General features: G+C 40.2%; 1 protein-coding gene across 1 annotated transcript in view; it reads left to right on the top strand.

The window, feature by feature from the left end:
* Positions 1 to 17658, top strand: part of LOC103471961 (ubiquitin-conjugating enzyme E2 E2) — a 65888-nt gene that overhangs the window by 33478 nt on the left and 14752 nt on the right. Inside the window, exons 4-5 of the mRNA XM_008421277.2 lie at positions 6868 to 7000; positions 16194 to 16341. Coding sequence (XP_008419499.1) covers positions 6868 to 7000; positions 16194 to 16341 — 281 coding nt within the window. The remainder of the gene's footprint in view (positions 1 to 6867; positions 7001 to 16193; positions 16342 to 17658) is intronic.

Here is a 17658-nt window from a genome sequence, read left to right as displayed (position 1 = left end):
GGCTGGCTCTCTCTGTCAGACAGTTTGCTGGAGTCATTCTATACTTGAGACACTCAGCGTCGGTCTGAAGGACCCTGACAAAAAAAACATAATCTCTAGCAACATTTTGAAAACATTTTAATATTATATCTTATATTATCTTTTAATCTAATATAACTCATTTGAGGGGAAACGATAATAAAAGCTAATATCACTTACCTGAGAGGATTATTGAGGCTTTTATTTTGAAATTTTCGTAAAGCTTCATTTAAAATGGCGACACTAATCCCATGTGTAATAGTAATTGGGTTAAATCAGTTATATAATGCTCAAAACAGGAGTGGTTCTCAATACCAAACAAGTCCTCCTCTCTAGTAACAGACAGCTCCACCATGTTGTAGTTCTGACATTCTGCTCAACCCCCTGTTAATAACTGAGTGTTCAGACATAGTTAGAACTACAATGATGGCGTGTTTCAGAAACAGCCACTCAGAACTAGCAGTAATCAGCTAGCCACCATGCTATCAGGAAGTTTTCATTCAGTAACTCTGGATTGTTTATTGTAATGGAWYCYGYATTTGCCTTTGAATGTTAAGTTTTATACTTGAATTTTTTTGGCAATGTTAAGAGGTTTTATTTTGGCTCTTTGCATTATTTAGCCTCTTCAGAGCCTTCATATGTTATCTGTCTGTTAAAGATAGTATTATTGATTATTACAATTTGCAGAATGCCTGTTTTGTTTAGTTTTTTTCTTGGAAAAAGTTATTAAAAACAAGTTTTTGTCTAAATTAAGGTGAATTCACGGTTCATTTTTCCACATAATGTAACTGGTAGTGTTTATGATAAAAAAATAAAATAATAATTATGTGATCGGTATCGGTGATCGACCCTCATGGGTGATCGGTATCGGTATCGGCAGGAAAAAACCTGATCGGCACATCTCTAATATATATATATACTTAAATAGAAGGCAATGGAGTTACATTTTTTCCACAGATTATCTGTCTTATACTGTCGCAACATAATGATAATTTTAGCAAATATGTAAAAAACATTGAAAGTTACATACAGCAGCTTCAGTATGTTGTGGAAAGCCAAGTTGTAATACGCAGAATACATTGTACCCAAACAAATCTATGTCACATTCACAAGATCATGCTGACTTGGATCTCTTAGCTCTACATGTGTTTTATGGATCTGGAGAAGGCTTATAACTTTGTAAGGCATTTTGTGAGGAGCTCAATGGGGATGATTTTAAGGAATGTTGGTCTTTGTCCAACCAAAGCCAGAGTGATGTCTATTTTTTCAAGTCAAGCATGTTCCCAGTAAAAGGCTTTGTTTTATTAGGGCTGTCCCTTGTCTCTCTGTTTGTGGTGTGCATGCACAGGTTCTGGGTTTGGTACCTCAGGGTCTCGTCTTTGCAGATGATGTGGGTTCTTTTGGTGTCTTCAAGCTGTAACTTTTAGCATATACTAGAACGTTTTACAGCTGAGTGTGACGTGACCACGATCAGAGTCAGCTCCTCTAAGCCTGATTCCATGATTGTAAACCCAAAAAAAGGTGTTTAAGGACTGTGTAGGTTTCCCTCTGGCTTTAACCAGTCCAACATAAAGGATCTTCCTGCTTGAGTGTTTATTGCAGAATCGGCTTCCTTAAACAGATCAGGTCCTGGATGCAGCAGTGGAGCAGGACTACAGAGCGCGCAACCCATATACGGAGGCTTCAGACCTCGATGCAGCCGTCACCGCTTTGAGTCCCGGTCCATTGACCTTTGCCACATGTCTTCCCCCTCTTTCAGATATCACTTTCCTGTCTGACCACTGTCAAATAAAGGCCACGACAGCCAGAAAAAAAAACACAAAAAACCCATAGAAAAGCCTTACACAGTATCAGCCAAACCCTGTGTGATAGAGACATCAGTGGACCATCGTGTCATGCATCATGATATCATGGAGCCAGAGCTGCTGGCTACTGACTGCACTGCCACCATCAGAGGAGTTCAACCACAAAACCTGAACAGTCCATTTCATTTCACTGGCTCCATGTTAATAGATGTCTACGGTCCTGTAGGCGCCATGACAACAAGCATCCAGGAAGCTTGTTAGACTTGATGCCTGCCTATCAGCTGTCATTAACAGTTTACAAGTTATGTGTGCCATGAGTCCTTTTGCAGGATCTTGTTGACTAAGTTCATTGCTGTATGTTTATTAATCAGTTCTTAAAGGAGCAGTACAGATATCATGAACCATAAAGATTCATATCTGAGTGTTGCTGATGTTGACTTCTTGCGCTGTCATCTCCAGGGAAATGTTGTACATAGATATGCACAGGGATGCAATGTTGCTAGGCAGCATGCTCAAGAAGACAATGAGAGAGGTGAGGTAGATTTAGTGCTGAATGGAAGTTTGAAGGGTGTTGGACCAGCACCATGCCTGATCTTCCTCCTATCTGCCCTGCGGTTGTCGGCACAAAACTGAAGCAAATGAAGAGACAGCTGGTGAACATAAGAAGTCTCTTTCTACCATAGACTGTGTCTGCATGCTTGGTAAAAATCTGTTTATATTTCCCTCAGTGGAAGGATCAGATGTGGCCAGGAGAGCCAAAATCTAAATTCTAATAAAATTCAGTTTTCAATTCAGTTAAGTTCATTTATGTAACACCAATTTGCAACACATGTCTAAAGGAACTTAAGGAAGTCAATTCAGTCCAATCAAGCAGAGAAAATCCGAGTCAATTACATATAAACATAATTTCAGTCTGTAGATGTGCAAAGCTGATTCAAACCTTTTGAGGTTCACATCAGAATACTTTTCAGATTTTTATTTGAAGAAAAACTTTGAAAACCTTGTATGATTTTCCCTTTTTGTTTATCTCCCCTTTGAACCTATATGCTGCTTCATCACTTTAAATCCCAGTAATGTACACCAACAGTGGTTAGAATGTGAGTAATAGGGAAAGAGTTCAAAACTTTTTAAAAGTAGAAAACTTTTGCAAGGTGCTGGGCAAGAATGAATTAATGTTGGCCTTCCTTTGCAAGTGAGGAGCAGTTTGTCCTGTAACCGGTGAGTTACCGGTTCAAAACCCTCATTTCGTCTGTCATCATGTCCCTGGGCAGGATTCTTCCCCTGCCTCACCTGATGGTAGTGGCCCTGATTGCCCCCCCAATGCATGGTTACTTTTCTGCAGGTGTATTTTTTTTTTTCTTCTCAGGTATATAGGAGCTAGCTGAAAGCCCTTTTACCTAAGACTAAATATCGGAAATCTTCCTGTAAGTTCAACAAAATAGCAACAGAAGTTTTAGCCTAAGGATGTACACACTTAACACTCCATTTTTCCCACCTTTTCCTGAGAGATCAACATCTCTCATTGAGGAATCTGACACCATTTGAAGTGGTTGTTTTGGTTTGCTGTGGAGCAAAAGTGAAATTCTAAAGATCACTTGCCCACATTAGAACGTAGCAGACAGGTTCCCTTGGAGGAATAACGGCAGACACCCCTGGGTGAATTGTAAGATCTGGTTCGTCTATCAGCCTGACAGACCTGGTGGCTGATAAATATGTCTCTCTGCCAGCACTGGATACCAGATCTTCCTGTCAGAGGTAGGATGAACAAGCTGCACTGGGGAAAATGAGGCAGTCTTGTCAGAGCTCTAAATATTTCCAGATGCTACAAGGCAAACTGTGGGAACATAGTTGAGAGAAAAATAAGTGTCGGGCTAGCTGTGGGACCCCTAAAAGACTATTTTTAAAGTCTACCTTGCTATACCACTTGAATAATTAATGCTTTTTGGGCAATAATAATAATTTCTGAGCTGGGCCTGCAAACAGTGGTTCTTTAGTGTCGGTTTTTATGAAGGTTTTGCAGAAAAATAACAGAGAAAGTTGGTATTTTCAGGTTATGCATTTTATCCAATGATTTATGCTCTCTGTAGTTTTTGTGGGTCACTGGAACTCTAAACAGACCTTTTTTCTTTAGTGTCATTGAGTCATAAATACGAGCTGATGGACGGCTACTGCTAGGTTAAGATCACACAGCAAACCTTAGATTTAGACACACTAAATGTTAAGTTCTTTCAAAGTAAAGGTTCACTCTATGTCTAGTTTTATTCATATTTATAATCAGGAAAATAAACTAATTCATTCCAAGTACACAAGGAAAATGATTCTCAAGGAAAAGTTAGGACACCCTGCCACTTATAACTACTCTGCCCCCTCAAGCTGAAACAACCTGAGAGACTATCAGTCTGATGCTCATTTGTCCCACTCCTCACTTTCAGCTGTCAGATGTTTAAAGAGTTTTTTTTTTACATCTCATGCCTGTTTCAAGTCGCCCCACAGCATCTCAGTGAATCCCAGGTCTGGACTTTGACCCGACCCATAGCCTTCCATTGGCCTCTCAGCCAGTCTTTGATGTATTGTCTGGTTTGTTTTGGTTCATTGTAATGTTGCAGGGTCTGATTCTGCTTCAGCTTTTATTTCCTTAAGAAAGCTCTCAGATTTTCTTCAGGCCGCTCTCTGATAAATGATAGAGTTTGTGATGGTGGGCTGACCAGGTCCTGCTGCAGCAAATCATCCCCAAACCATGACACTGCCAACTCTGTGCTTCACAGCTGGCAGTTCTTTATCTGGAATACTGAATCTGGTTCCTGTCCAACATGTCCTCTGTTCTGGTCTCAGATCAGTTTTAGACTCATCTGTCCAAAGAACATTTTTCCAGAAGTCCTGGTCTCTGTCCTTCTGGAAAACTTTACTCTGATCTTCATGTTTCTTTTAAAGAGCAAAGTAGTCCTCCCTTCACACCTTCCATTAAAGTAAAACATGTTCAGTCTCTTTTTGATTTTATTTTTAAAAAGTTGTTACTATGAAGGGAAATGCAGGTGAGAAGTAGGAGAAATGAAAAAATGAAAAGGAGTAGAGCATGGAAACAAATGAATAGATCTATATGTGAGCCCCATGAAGACTTATAGGAAAAAGATTAAAGTGAAAGACAATAAATGTCTTCTAATAATGTGACAATATCTATAGCAGTGGTTCTTAACCTTTTTTGAGGTACCCCCAGTTCCCAGTTGCATATGCGCATTCACCAAACCCTTCTTATTCCAATCCAACCTCCCCCGACACACAAAAAACTTTGTGGTATTCTGATTTAGTAATGCAATTATATTACTGTGTAACCACCCCCACACCACTAGAGGCAGTACCAACCCCGAAAAGATGTGACTAAGGAGCAGATTTAGACTATAGAATTTGGTAAAAACTGTGAGCTTTGCTGAAGTAATTAAAGACAAAAGTTCAAATCCCTGCTGAGTGGAGCTCCTTCAATCAGGGCTCCTCCGCAGCTCTGATTGGTTGAGCAATGTAACGTGATCCTCTGCAGCAAGTGATGGCAAAGCGGGGTGTCATCACGACTTTACACAAGTGTGTCTTTACCTCCCCGGCAGAGGCTCCACCGAAGCCCTGAGACCGACTCACCGAACCCCTGGGGTTCGATCGAACCCAGGTTAAGAACCACTGATCTATAGGTACCTTAATCTCCCAAGGAGCATAAGTACTGTAGTTTTCCAGTCTTACTAATATATACAAAAATAAAAACGTATGATTTTCTTTTGCACATTAATGTTGGGATACATGTCCTAAGTCTCATTCATTAAAAATCTGAATGATCAGGAAGGTGTCCTGTTGTGAAGCATGAAGCTGAATCATTGAGTGTTAACAGAATCAGGTCTGGATCTTGTGAGGGTTGAACTTCAACAAAGCTGGTCCCATCTGTCTGCTGTGTGAAGTAAAGCTGTTAGTCAGCCACATATCATCAGACTTCATCTGAACTGAAGCCAGCAGCGCTTTAATAAAACCACTGGTATACTTTGAAATCACACCAGTGATGTCTGACAGTGAGGGAAGCTTTTCATTGACCAACCAGCCCCCTCCGCACCCCCACCACCACCACCCCCCGGACCTGGCACCCTGCCCCTGTAGGCTATCAGAGGAACATGGCTGTTGTTTCTGCAGTAATTCCTCTGGGTCCAAACACACACTGAGAGGGGCCAGCTCTGCAGCAGCCCCATGCTTTACTACTGCTGATGTTCAACATGAGCAACCACACTCAGGTTCTTATCTCACTGTAATGTGTCTCATGTACAAACACTCACACATACACACATAATGTTTCTGTATCTTTACAGGGACTTTCATTGATTTCTATTCATCTCTACAGCCTGACTCTTACCCTACACCTAAACATTACCAGGACGTACCTAGCCCAAACCTAACCTAAACTCAATTCACATTTTAGTCCTAAACCTAACCAATAACCCAAAAACAGCATTTTCTCTTGTGGGGGCCAGGCGTTGGTCTCCACAAAGAACAGTCAGTCTCCTCAACGTAATATGTGTTAGGAAAATGTTCCTGTACCAAATACAAGGACACACACGCACACACGCAAGCTCTTCTTCCTCTCTGGTTCTCTCAGATTGTGTAAATGATGAAAGTTAAAGTAATACATGGAACCAACGGGGGCATCTGGCCTAATTCCAGTACAGAATGGGATTTGATTAGTTCCTCTCTTCTTCCAGCTGTGTGTTCGTTTGTGTGTGTTTGCATGTGTGTGTGTACGTGTGTCTGGATCTCTGTGTGTGTGCGTGCATGTGTGTGTAGAGGGGAAGGAGGACCAACAGTGAAACTTGGTAAGCGTTAGCTGCCCGGCAGTTAAATGCTGATCAATAGTGAGGACACAGAGCAGCTGTTGCTCAACACCTTTCTGTTCATCTGTACAGCTATGTGTATCTGTGTGTGTATCTGTGTGTGTCTACCTTCAGAGATGGTTGTTGTTCTCCTCCTGATGGTTTTTCTCTATGTTTTACAACACGTTGTTTTCTGTTTGGGCCCACAGTGCCGGCCCCAAAGGAGACAACATCTATGAGTGGAGGTCCACCATCCTGGGCCCCCCAGGCTCTGTGTACGAGGGAGGAGTGTTCTTCCTGGACATCGCCTTCACACCAGACTACCCCTTCAAACCCCCTAAGGTAAGTGGTTCCCTGCCGCTCAGCAGAGCGCCCCCTGTGTTTAAGCTGCTGCTTTGAACAAAGACACGTTTGTTTTTTTTACCACATACCTGGGTCAAACTTTACTGGACTATAAACTGTCAAAGAAATTATTGCGATAAATGATATTGTTTTCTTGAAACCATTTTAAGTAATATGTTGATAATTTCAAAACAATGTTTGTTTGCACTCTTAAAGAGCAATAAAGTTTAATTTTGAAAAGAACACTTAACACTTTAACTGGAAGATATGTTAAATAGCTAATATCAAACATGACAACCTCAGAAAGCGTTTACAGCCAAAACATGAATAAAATGGATTATGATGTACCTGTAAACAGAATTGGCCTTCAAAAAATATTAATCATCACAATGGAAAGTAACATTTTAACTTGCGATTCATTGATTCATTGGTTAATGCAACAGGCTTACATACATAAACACTAGTATATCTCCAAAAGTTTGAATTTTGCATAAAAGTGCAATATTTCTTGCCCGTCAATTTTGAAAGTGAAACGATCAATTTGCAGAGATTTATTACACATGAAATAAAATATCTGAAGTGTTTATTTTTTGCTATTTTAATAATGCAGTTTTTAAGTACTGTAAAAAAAAATATGGCACAGACCTTGGCTGACTGATGATCATGAAGTTGGTATATAATTTACAGATTCCTGTTTGCTGTTCAAATCATTGAAATTATTGGCCAAATAAGAACTAAGTTATTGCCAACTAATTGCAGAGTCTCTATTATATTTTGTAGAACATACAAACCAGGTCAGTTTGAATACGTTACTGACCTTGAGAAAGTTGGCCTCATTTAAAGGCTCTTTCACCATTTATCAAAGACTACATGGGATCACTTCTAGCTCTGTACTTTTCCATATTCGGATTGATCAAACCTGAATTGAGCATATCCAAACTAAACAGAGATACTTTAAAACACCCTGTGATTTGTGAAATGTTTACTTCTATTTTAGAAAACACAAAAAGTATCAGGCATCAGGACCAGCTCGAATATTGTCCTGCTTGAACACAACAGTATTTGGGAAACCATAGCTAAACTAAATAACTCTGCACTGACTACTGTTTCTTGAAAACTCAGCCTTGTTTTATAAAACCTTTATGGGAGGAGGGGAATGATTATTCTGATCTAATATATCGTATTGTCTCTTGGCTTAAGCACATCATTACAGCTCCACTCTCTCTGGACCTCTAAAACTGCACAGCTTCATGATGTACCACAACAACTTTATGCTCTAGTTCAGATTTTCGGAGCTTTTGCTGCCAGTTCCCACTGGCACTGCCAAGGAGAAGTGACATCCGGAAAGATTTTTCCTTCTGCTCATGCGGGGAAAAGCTGGCAACTGGTTTCATAAAAATTTGAAGACATTTTTCTGGGAGCCTTATGTGGGGATCTAAAAAAAGAATAATTTAGCATTAATGCTGCTGAATTGGCAGCAGTGGCTTTTACAGGCGAACCATTCCAGAACACCACAGAGCATTTCTGCAATGTTTACGCTTCACTTCCTGGAATGAAAGGAAGTGATTTCACATTCTTGTACAGCAAGTATGAAACAGTAAAATTCGTTTCTGTTAACTTTGTTCAGGATTAAAGTATCTACAAAATATACAAAATACACCCACCGGCCACTTTATTAGGTACACTCTTTCACTTGTTTGTAAACACAAGAAACACACTGGCCTATCACATGGTAGGTCTGTAGTTTTAGGAATCTAGACATGGTGGAAACGACTTTCTACTGAGCATCAAGATAGGAATCGAAGAGGATGTAAGGGACTTTGAACGCAGCATGGTTGTTGGTGTCTGATGGGCTGGTTTTAGGATTTAGCCAGGAATACTATTGAACCACTGAATGGACCTTCCAGAACAGAACCAGCTTTGTCTACACTACAATCACTGGAGACTCTCACTGCACTCAGCTGATCTCTATTCCCCTCATTAGCTGTTTCCACTCACCATGTAATTGCACAAATTGAAACTGTGAAAATCAAATTGATTAACGGAAACACCCCAAATTTTTGAAGAAAAAATAGCTATTTTCTTTGATAAAATGTTTTTGCACCAGGATGAGGTGGTTTTTCAGCTCATAGAAATAGATGTATTTCAACACTGAAATGGCCACACTTTCTCTTGCATCACGAGTCACATGATCAGCAGCCAGATGCTACTACTGGTGGACAACAGGAAGTAGTAGGAGGATGAAGTTTTTTTCTTTTTTCAGAAAATGTGCAGCTGGCTCCACCAGAGATCTCACAGAATCACAGTCTAAAAAGTTGTGTGTCAGTCCAGCGTGTTGAATCCACAACTCTCCTGAAAAATTACCAATTACAATCTACCCAAAATGCCACACACATAGCTGCTTCCAAGTAGGCGGGGCTTGTTGCTGCAACGCCCCACCATTGTCTCCTTTGATTGGCTGATAGATGAGCACTAGTGTCATGGCGGGATTATTAATGTATCTTGTATAACTGTTTACATCTGTTGCTGACATGATTTTTAATGACTTAAGCAAGCTTATTGACGTGTGATTTTAATTTAATTTCTTATTCAATGGAAACACCGCAATTGCAAAATTATTATTTATTTTTTTTGACAATTGCAGAATATAGACAAATATTTGCACACATTTGTAATGGAAATGCAGCTATTGTGATTGGACCAGCACCAGTTGGCTGGACCTCTGTTGAACTAGGTCAGTCATTTTAGAGGGGGTGAATATTATGCAGTTTAATATTTTTATTTAAGTGTCATAACTTGAAGTGCTTTGTAAAGCACTTTGAATTGCCTTGTTGCTGAAAATGTGCCATATAAATAAAATTACCTTACTTTACCTTATAGAAATCAGTTTTCACTTTGACATGAAAAGATTTTTTTTGTTGTAAATTTACTTGTCAAATAAAACCAATTGTTGTTGATCATAATTGATTTGTAAAAACAATAAAAAGGCAAATCATTCACAGGATTGAATAATTTTCAGAAGTACAGCATGTTGCCTAAAGAGAAAGCATTGAGTGGACTCTGGACAGTTTTTCTTCTTGGTAAACCAATTCCTCACATGACCTGGAGTTTTTGGGCCAGTCAGAGACATTACAGAGACATTTCTTGTTGGGTTACCTCCCCCTGTTCCACTGGCTGCAGCATTCAGCAGCCTTTGATTTCCTTCCAGTCAGCCTGTGGGTTTCATGTCTGTCTTCTGCTGATGCAATTGTGTGTTCGTATTTACACAATGGGCTGGCTGACAGCAGTTGCCACATCCCCTTTGTTTCAAGTTGTGCTTCTTTTGTTGTTCAAAGTTTTGGTTTTATGCTATCAGACATTCTTAATTACATCTGTTGGTTAAACATTTTAAAGTAAAGGACAAAGGACATGTAGCCATGCAGCAGACCATGGCGGTGTCCTTGGGGGTTTAGGGTATTTAGCTTTTTCAAACTGCTGTTCATTTCTATTTTTATGCTTGAAATGCTGAGCAAACTCAGAACCAGGAATGTTTTTCCTGTAGTTCTTTTCAAATAGGGGTCTTCTCATAATAACCCCATGTGAACTGACAGAACCATGTAATGCTTTTTTTTCTGTTATAAATCAATTTGTAGAGATGTAGACAAGTGGTGCTTGTTTTCTTACATCCTTTTGAAATGGTTAATTTTTCCTGAAGTCAGTTTAAAGCAGCTTTATAAACCAACCTTGCTTGTGTTTAATATGTGAACAAAATTAAGATATTAATTTTACTTTATAAACATGCTAACATGGAGTAAACAGATATATTGGTTCCCCTGAACAGAACGGATCCTTGCATCATTGTCATATTTAACCTTAATTAGTAGTATCACAGATACATTCAAGCTTTTGATCAGAGATCCATCTTACTTAAAAGGGAATAGATTCTGGACAAAGATGAGAGCTCAGGAACTCAGAATGAAACTCACAGATGTCCATGTTCAAAGTGAAGACTCCAAGATCCTCTCCCAGCAGCTTCATGGTCCTGTGTTTACTGTTGCTAATACTATTGGAAAGTCTAAGGTTTCTCGTTCTGCAGCCGACCAGCCATGAAGTGGAAACGAGAATAAATATAACCCAAGACAGATGGTGTGGATGGTGGAAAAGGAATCAAGAAAACCATCCAAAACTATATAGTGAACTCCGAGAGCAAGTTATGTAACTTTCTGATAGGACAGTCCATCACGTTATAAACCATAATAGATTGTGTTTTCATTCACTCATTCACTTTCTGTTGATTCTATGGAAAAAGAAACCCAAAAAAGCCAAACTGGAATTCACCATGTCTGATACACAATTACTGTAGAGACGTCAGACATCATTTCTGTAGATCATAGGAGTTGGACATATACTGGAAGTCTGAAGTGTACAGAGTGAAAAGGAATGGTGAGGGTACAGTGCCCTGTGGTGCTCCTGTACTTCTAACCACCTGGTTAGACACAGTCCTTCAGTCTCACAAACTGTGGTCTGTTTGTCAACCTCAGTTTGTGAGACAGTCTGCACAGGTATTCAGGACTTTGCTAACCAAAGTTTACAGTTAAAACACTTTTACTGAGTTTTGGTCTCAAATAATGTACATCCCAGTGAATCATTTGCACACAAAATGAAGAGTCTTGATTAAATGTTAAAAAATCAAGTTAATAAACAGAATTTGGAAATAATTTGAAATAAAATGAGCTGCCAGAACTTGAGACCTAAGTTTTTTGATAATAAGGTGAAGGTATGCAGAATTCTGGTGCTGGAAAGTCATACAAACGTCTGTACAGATGAATAATTAAATGTATCTGGGTCTCAATAGTATATTCAATTCCTTAGGTGTGGGGGTAAGAGGCGCTTCTTAGGTGAAGAATATCATAAAATAATTGAGAACTACTAGTTTACAATGACCAGCAACCCTCCCGACCCAACTAAGGGACAAGGGTGTTAGAAAATGGATGGATGGATAGTTTACAATGACCTTGGGCCTGGGAAATTGAGAATAAATGAACAATGGGACAAACTTGAGGGAAAAAATGTGTGGAAGGAAAGTATTATTTCTTGTGAGAGCGCTACCTGATGATCCACCAGGTGCTATTGTACCATATTGTGCAATGAGGGGACTTGTGACAGCTTTAACTTCTTGATGCAGAGCATGGAGGCTGTGGTGAACTCTGTCACACCGGACCTCCTGTCACTGATGGTGTAAACCCACATGTAGGTGGTTAGCACAAATCAGTCATCATGGTCTGCTTTTTGAAATCACTATACCTTAATTGCACTAATTCCTGTTTGTGGTTAATGTAGGTCTGACCAATCAGTATGATGACTCATTCATTTTCTTTTGAGCCCTTCTCTGCTATGTATGCCGTCATGTATTACTGCCTTGCCTTGCTGTGTCTCAGCAGCACAGTTGGACAATGTCAATTAGGATCAGTGTTGACAAGCCAAGTAAAACTAAACCAAAGCTGTAGTAAAGTTGACACCATCCATCTATAAAAAATTAACATTTTCCCACTCTGTGACGTTAAATCAGATCCATTTGTCAGGTCAGCTTGCCAAAATTATTTCTGTTTTTTTAAAGTTAGAATAATGGGAGAGTTTTTTTCTACTTTCTTTAAATTCATAAGTTGAGCTACAATATAGTTGCTGGAGTTTTGGCCCATTCTTCTTCACAGTGTGTATGAGGATGGCAGTTTGTTGCCACCTTCCTCATACACACCTTTGATCTCGGCTCAAAAGTGTGTATCTCAGCTCAAACATTCTCAAAAGGGGGCTGGGGGTAATCCCAGTCCTCTAGGGCCGGTGTCCTGCTGCTCTTAGATGTGTCCCTGGTCCAATACACTTCAATCAAATAGCTGAATCACCTCCTAAGTGCAGTCAAGTTCTCCAGAGTCCTGCTGATTACCTCATTATTTGACTCAGGTGTTGAAGTAGAGATGTACCTAAAAGTTGCAGGACACCTACCCTCAAAGCCTGGAGTTGAAGGCCCTTACTCTAAAGGGTTAAGGTCAGGGCTTTGTGATGGTCACTCCAAAACTTGGACTTTATCCTTAAGCCACTTTTGTAACTAATTTGGCAGTTTGCTTATTGTCCATTTTGAAAAGCCTGTTCCTCCCCTCGCCGATGGTGGCGCTGCACCAAGAACTACTGAAGGAAACAATATGAAAACTTCTGAAGAAGACACTGAACACAACTTTCTTCTCCACAAAATGGAAAGAAAAATGGAGTGGCATCAGATTTTTAGCGGTGGGAGGATTTCTCTCATCTTTGGTATATATATAAAAAAAACACAAGTCATTTCTTTAGACTCATGAGTTTGTTTTGGTTTTATTTACCCAGAATGAAGTTCTTTTTCTGTTTTTGGAGCAGCCTCCAGTTCACTTGGCATTCATATATGCTTTCAAACCGCACCAGAGTTCACTTAAACCCAACCCAGACCAAGTTGGCTTCTCTGGTCCACATCAGTGTTCGATTAATTCACACCTCCCCATATCATCTGGACTATCTAGGCAAACGAAGTGGAGTTGGATTAAAGTAGACTGCTGTGAATGCATCCTTACACAGGTGTATTAAGATTTAAGTTTGATGTGTATTATATTCCTGTCTGTAGCCCAGTGGATTTGACCTGCAGTTGTAAGCCCACCCAGAAGCTGTTCCAGAGGAGCCTGTCTTCTGCTCCAGAAGCTACTTTCCTGACTGTCTGTGCAGAGGGGAAGCTGAGCTCATCGACGCTTTTGGCCTCCTGCTGTCTTGTTTTTCCAGTGAAGCTGTGAAATATGCCGACCAGCAAATCAGGGCCCAATCAGACAGCAGCAGCTGCTCTCTTCACTGGCTCACTCACTGATATTAGGATGAAGGAAACAGCTAAGATTGACACCAATACACTTAGATGAAGGCTGAGAACAAAAAAAGGACATTACGTATACAGGTTTCCTTCAGACGCTCAGTGACTGAGGGATTATCCCCCTCTAACATTACATCCCTCCATTGATTTATTTTCTCATGCCTTTGACCTAAAGCACAGTTTTCACATTGTTTCCCCATGTGAGACATGAATATTGTTTTCAAACGAGGTTGTTTAACACTCCATGGAGCGCAATGAAGCAAGCGTGGCTCAATCTGTAACCTCCATTTAAACTAAACTGTTTTCATCTGTCTTATTGTTATAGTTATCAGCTGTGATTCTGTTTGGCTTCTTTTTATTCCATTTGTCCAGATGACTGTGGTGTGTGTGTATCGGGTAGGAAGAGGACTAAGAGGGCGCCTATCGTAGATTTGTAGTTGATCCCTGAGCTAAAACCAGACATGGGAAAAGATTATTAAATGTTTTTGACCTAATTATCTTCATCTAAACTCACATTTTACACAGCTGTTCATTTTATTTGTTTGATGAAAATGTGATAGAAAAATTTGTAAATGATAGTTGGAATAAAAAGCTAGTTTTAATACATTTTACTGCGATTTTATTCCCTTAGAGCTGCACAGTGTATAGATTTGCAATCTTTATTGCAGCTGGAAAAGGAAAAAATGTTGCAACCGAGACTAGCAGACTGTGAAGTGTGAAAACACCCTGAGCATAGACCAGTCACTATTATGAAATGTATACCACTGTTCTTAAAAGTTTCAATTTTAAAGTGAAAAGGGTATTTTCCTGGTGTAGCTCCAATAGTTCCAAGTCCTTTAAATGAAATGTATGGATGACTTCACTGTGATGATCTCTTTCTTTTACTGTGTGGAGCGTAGAGCCTGGTTCCTCCAGGAATACGGCGTAGATCTCAGGATTGCACAGGACAGCCATGTTTAATACAAACAAACTCATGTTTAAATCAAACATCTGGCCGTTCCATTAATCACTACTTCACTGCTGTTGTAAATAACCACTGTACAACTTATGTATTTAGAGAATTAAACACATATGAATACAAATATAAATATAGTTTTTTTTTAAATTAAGACTATTCCCAGCTGATATGACCACTGTCTATAATAAGACAATCAAACATGTACTGAGTAAAAATGTCACATAGGAAGCAAACTGTCCAGAGACAACAAATCCTAAACTAATATAGCATTAGGAAATGCATCTGTATAAAAGAATTATGTGAAATGTACAGAAAACTGTAACCAGATCTTTTTTTAATATTAAGATCCCATCATATTTGAATCAATTTCTGAGCATCCAGTTGCTGTGAGCATGTGACGTTGTAAGGTGGAATAAGTGGAAGCTGTTATGAGCTGCATTCTTTACGTTTCACACTTATTTTGAAGTAAACAGGAAGAAAAAATTAGGGTGTTTTTGGTAATAATGATTCATTTGTAATAAAAGGGTAAAGGTTTTTCTGGGAACCGTAGGTACAGATGTTTTCTATTAGCATTGTCCTGGTTCTCTCCACAGTGAGGATAGTTGTGAGTGAAAGCATGCAGCAGCCGAGGGCAGTGGCTTTGGTTCCTCCATATTACTGAAGGGATGCTGCATCAGACTTAAAGCTGTTGTTACGCCGAGGCAGCATCATAATTTATTAGCATCAGACATGATGGGATTACAGGCTGTTAATGAGACCGCACAGCGAGCCAGGGATGGCTTTCATGGCTGCCAGCGTTGGCACAAGTGGATCAACACAAGAGAAACGGTTCACACACGAGACGTAAAGTCCCAGCTGCAGTCTGCTCTCATCAGACACCCTGCCTGCCTCTCACTGTTCTGTTCCCTGTCCCAGCTGCCTGTCATCAGTTTCCTTCCTGGGAAACTGATGGGTTTTGAACAGCAGGTTGATTTGTTTCTCCTGAGGAGGAGATGTTAAGGAAGGAATGGAGTGGAGAGGTCAAAGGTGACTCTTTAACAATGCGGTGCTCTGCATGCTGATGTCAGGATCTGCTGTGCTCTCTTTACTTCAGCGCTGATTACATCAGATCCCGAGGGACCATTAGCTTCACCTTCACACTGCGGAGTACGAGGTGTGTGTCATTGAATCGGAGGCAGCAGCCTTTCCTGAGCACTTGGGGCCTTTACTACATCTGGCTTTAGCTGTACATGTTTTTCTTGGAAAAATGTAGTCTTGAGTTATTTGGACAGATTGGACCTTTTGTGATCTGTTCTTCCTGTTTGCATCTGAAGTAAAGTGCGGCAGGTTTGCACTAAGAAGACTCCTTCCTCTAATCACGGCCTCTGTGTCATCAGGTGACGTTCCGCACCAGGATCTACCACTGCAACATCAACAGCCAGGGGGTGATCTGCCTGGACATCCTGAAGGATAACTGGAGTCCTGCCCTCACCATCTCCAAGGTCCTGCTGTCCATCTGCTCCCTGCTCACCGACTGCAACCCTGGTGAGAGCCTCAGCTCCCTCCGACCAGCCTGACTCGCATGTTCTCTGTGTTGATTATGTTTTTATTGATGCTGCCACCTAAAAGTACTGATTTTTCAGCAACGTTTTTTCAAAAACTGCAGTCAAAGTTGCACATTTTTTAAGCTTTATTTTTTTGCACAAAAGAAATTGACATTTATCCACACAATCTTCCTAAAACAGACAGGATTTTAACATAGCTAATATTTAAAGTGCAAATAAAAGTTTTCTTAAGGTGATATATTGCCTTAAGACAAATCAGATCTTTGCACTTTGACCTCTGAAAGGTCAAAGTGCAAAAGAAGAACTCCTTATTGGTCATTCAAGTTAACACGAACTGTTAACACAGCAAATCCTACTAAACATTTTTGAAAAAAAAGAAAAGGCAAATGTTAGGGTTTAGTGTTGCATATGATTTTATCTTGCCGGTTCAGTTTTCAAGACACATTTGAAGCAGGAAGTTAAATTAGAAGGGGGTTGAGAGGATTGGTCAAAGTTTAGCAGAGTAGCAGTGATTGGTCAAACAGGAAGGAAACTGAAAACATCAAGGTCAGATTTGTGGAAAAGTTGTAATAACTTATGAAAATACCCAGTCTGTGGAAAAATTGTGAATGCTGGTTGAGTTTGCATTAATAGTTGTGATCACAGCTTCCTGTAGTGACTGATATTTTCTCTTCAGTCTGGCTCTGTCCAGCCCAGCAGACGGAGCTCCACTGCACTGCAACTGTAACTGAAACCTGGCATCAGTGGATGTTCACTCCAGAGGAGACAGTTAACCTCCTCTTGGCCTCTTTGACTCCCTTACCTCCATTTACATATTGATCCTCTGATAATGTGACCTCTGACCCCTCCGAGTGAGCTCTATGCAGCTGAACTGGAAACGACCGTCTGTTTGAAACAACAATGCTGGTGTTCTTCAGTGAGTCTGCATGAGAGGCAGTGAAATGAGACACCAACAGGCCTGAGGTCCTGAACAGAGCCATGAAGGCCTCAGGTCCGCAGCAGGAGCAGGAGCAGCAGGAGCCTGCCCACAACCAATGAAGATGATGAGTTTGGTTGTGTACAGATAAGACCAGATGCGCAACTTCTCCTTGCATCTTAACTTATTTTCCTCTAAGAAGAAGCCGACGGTCCAGTAACTTTATTTAAAGCGTTGACTTTGTGTCTGGGCCGTCTTCCTTCCGTCCCTGCAGCTGAATCAATATTTAACTGGGACCTACTGGATAAACACACTCCAGTAAGCAGCTAGCAGAGTTCACTGGACACACATCAACACTTAGAAAGTTAACGAGTGTCATTA

The sequence above is a fragment of the Poecilia reticulata genome, linkage group LG11 (assembly GCF_000633615.1).
Source record: "Poecilia reticulata strain Guanapo linkage group LG11, Guppy_female_1.0+MT, whole genome shotgun sequence".
NCBI classification, from domain to species: Eukaryota; Metazoa; Chordata; class Actinopteri; order Cyprinodontiformes; family Poeciliidae; genus Poecilia; species Poecilia reticulata.
This window is presented reverse-complemented; position numbering and strand designations above follow the sequence as displayed.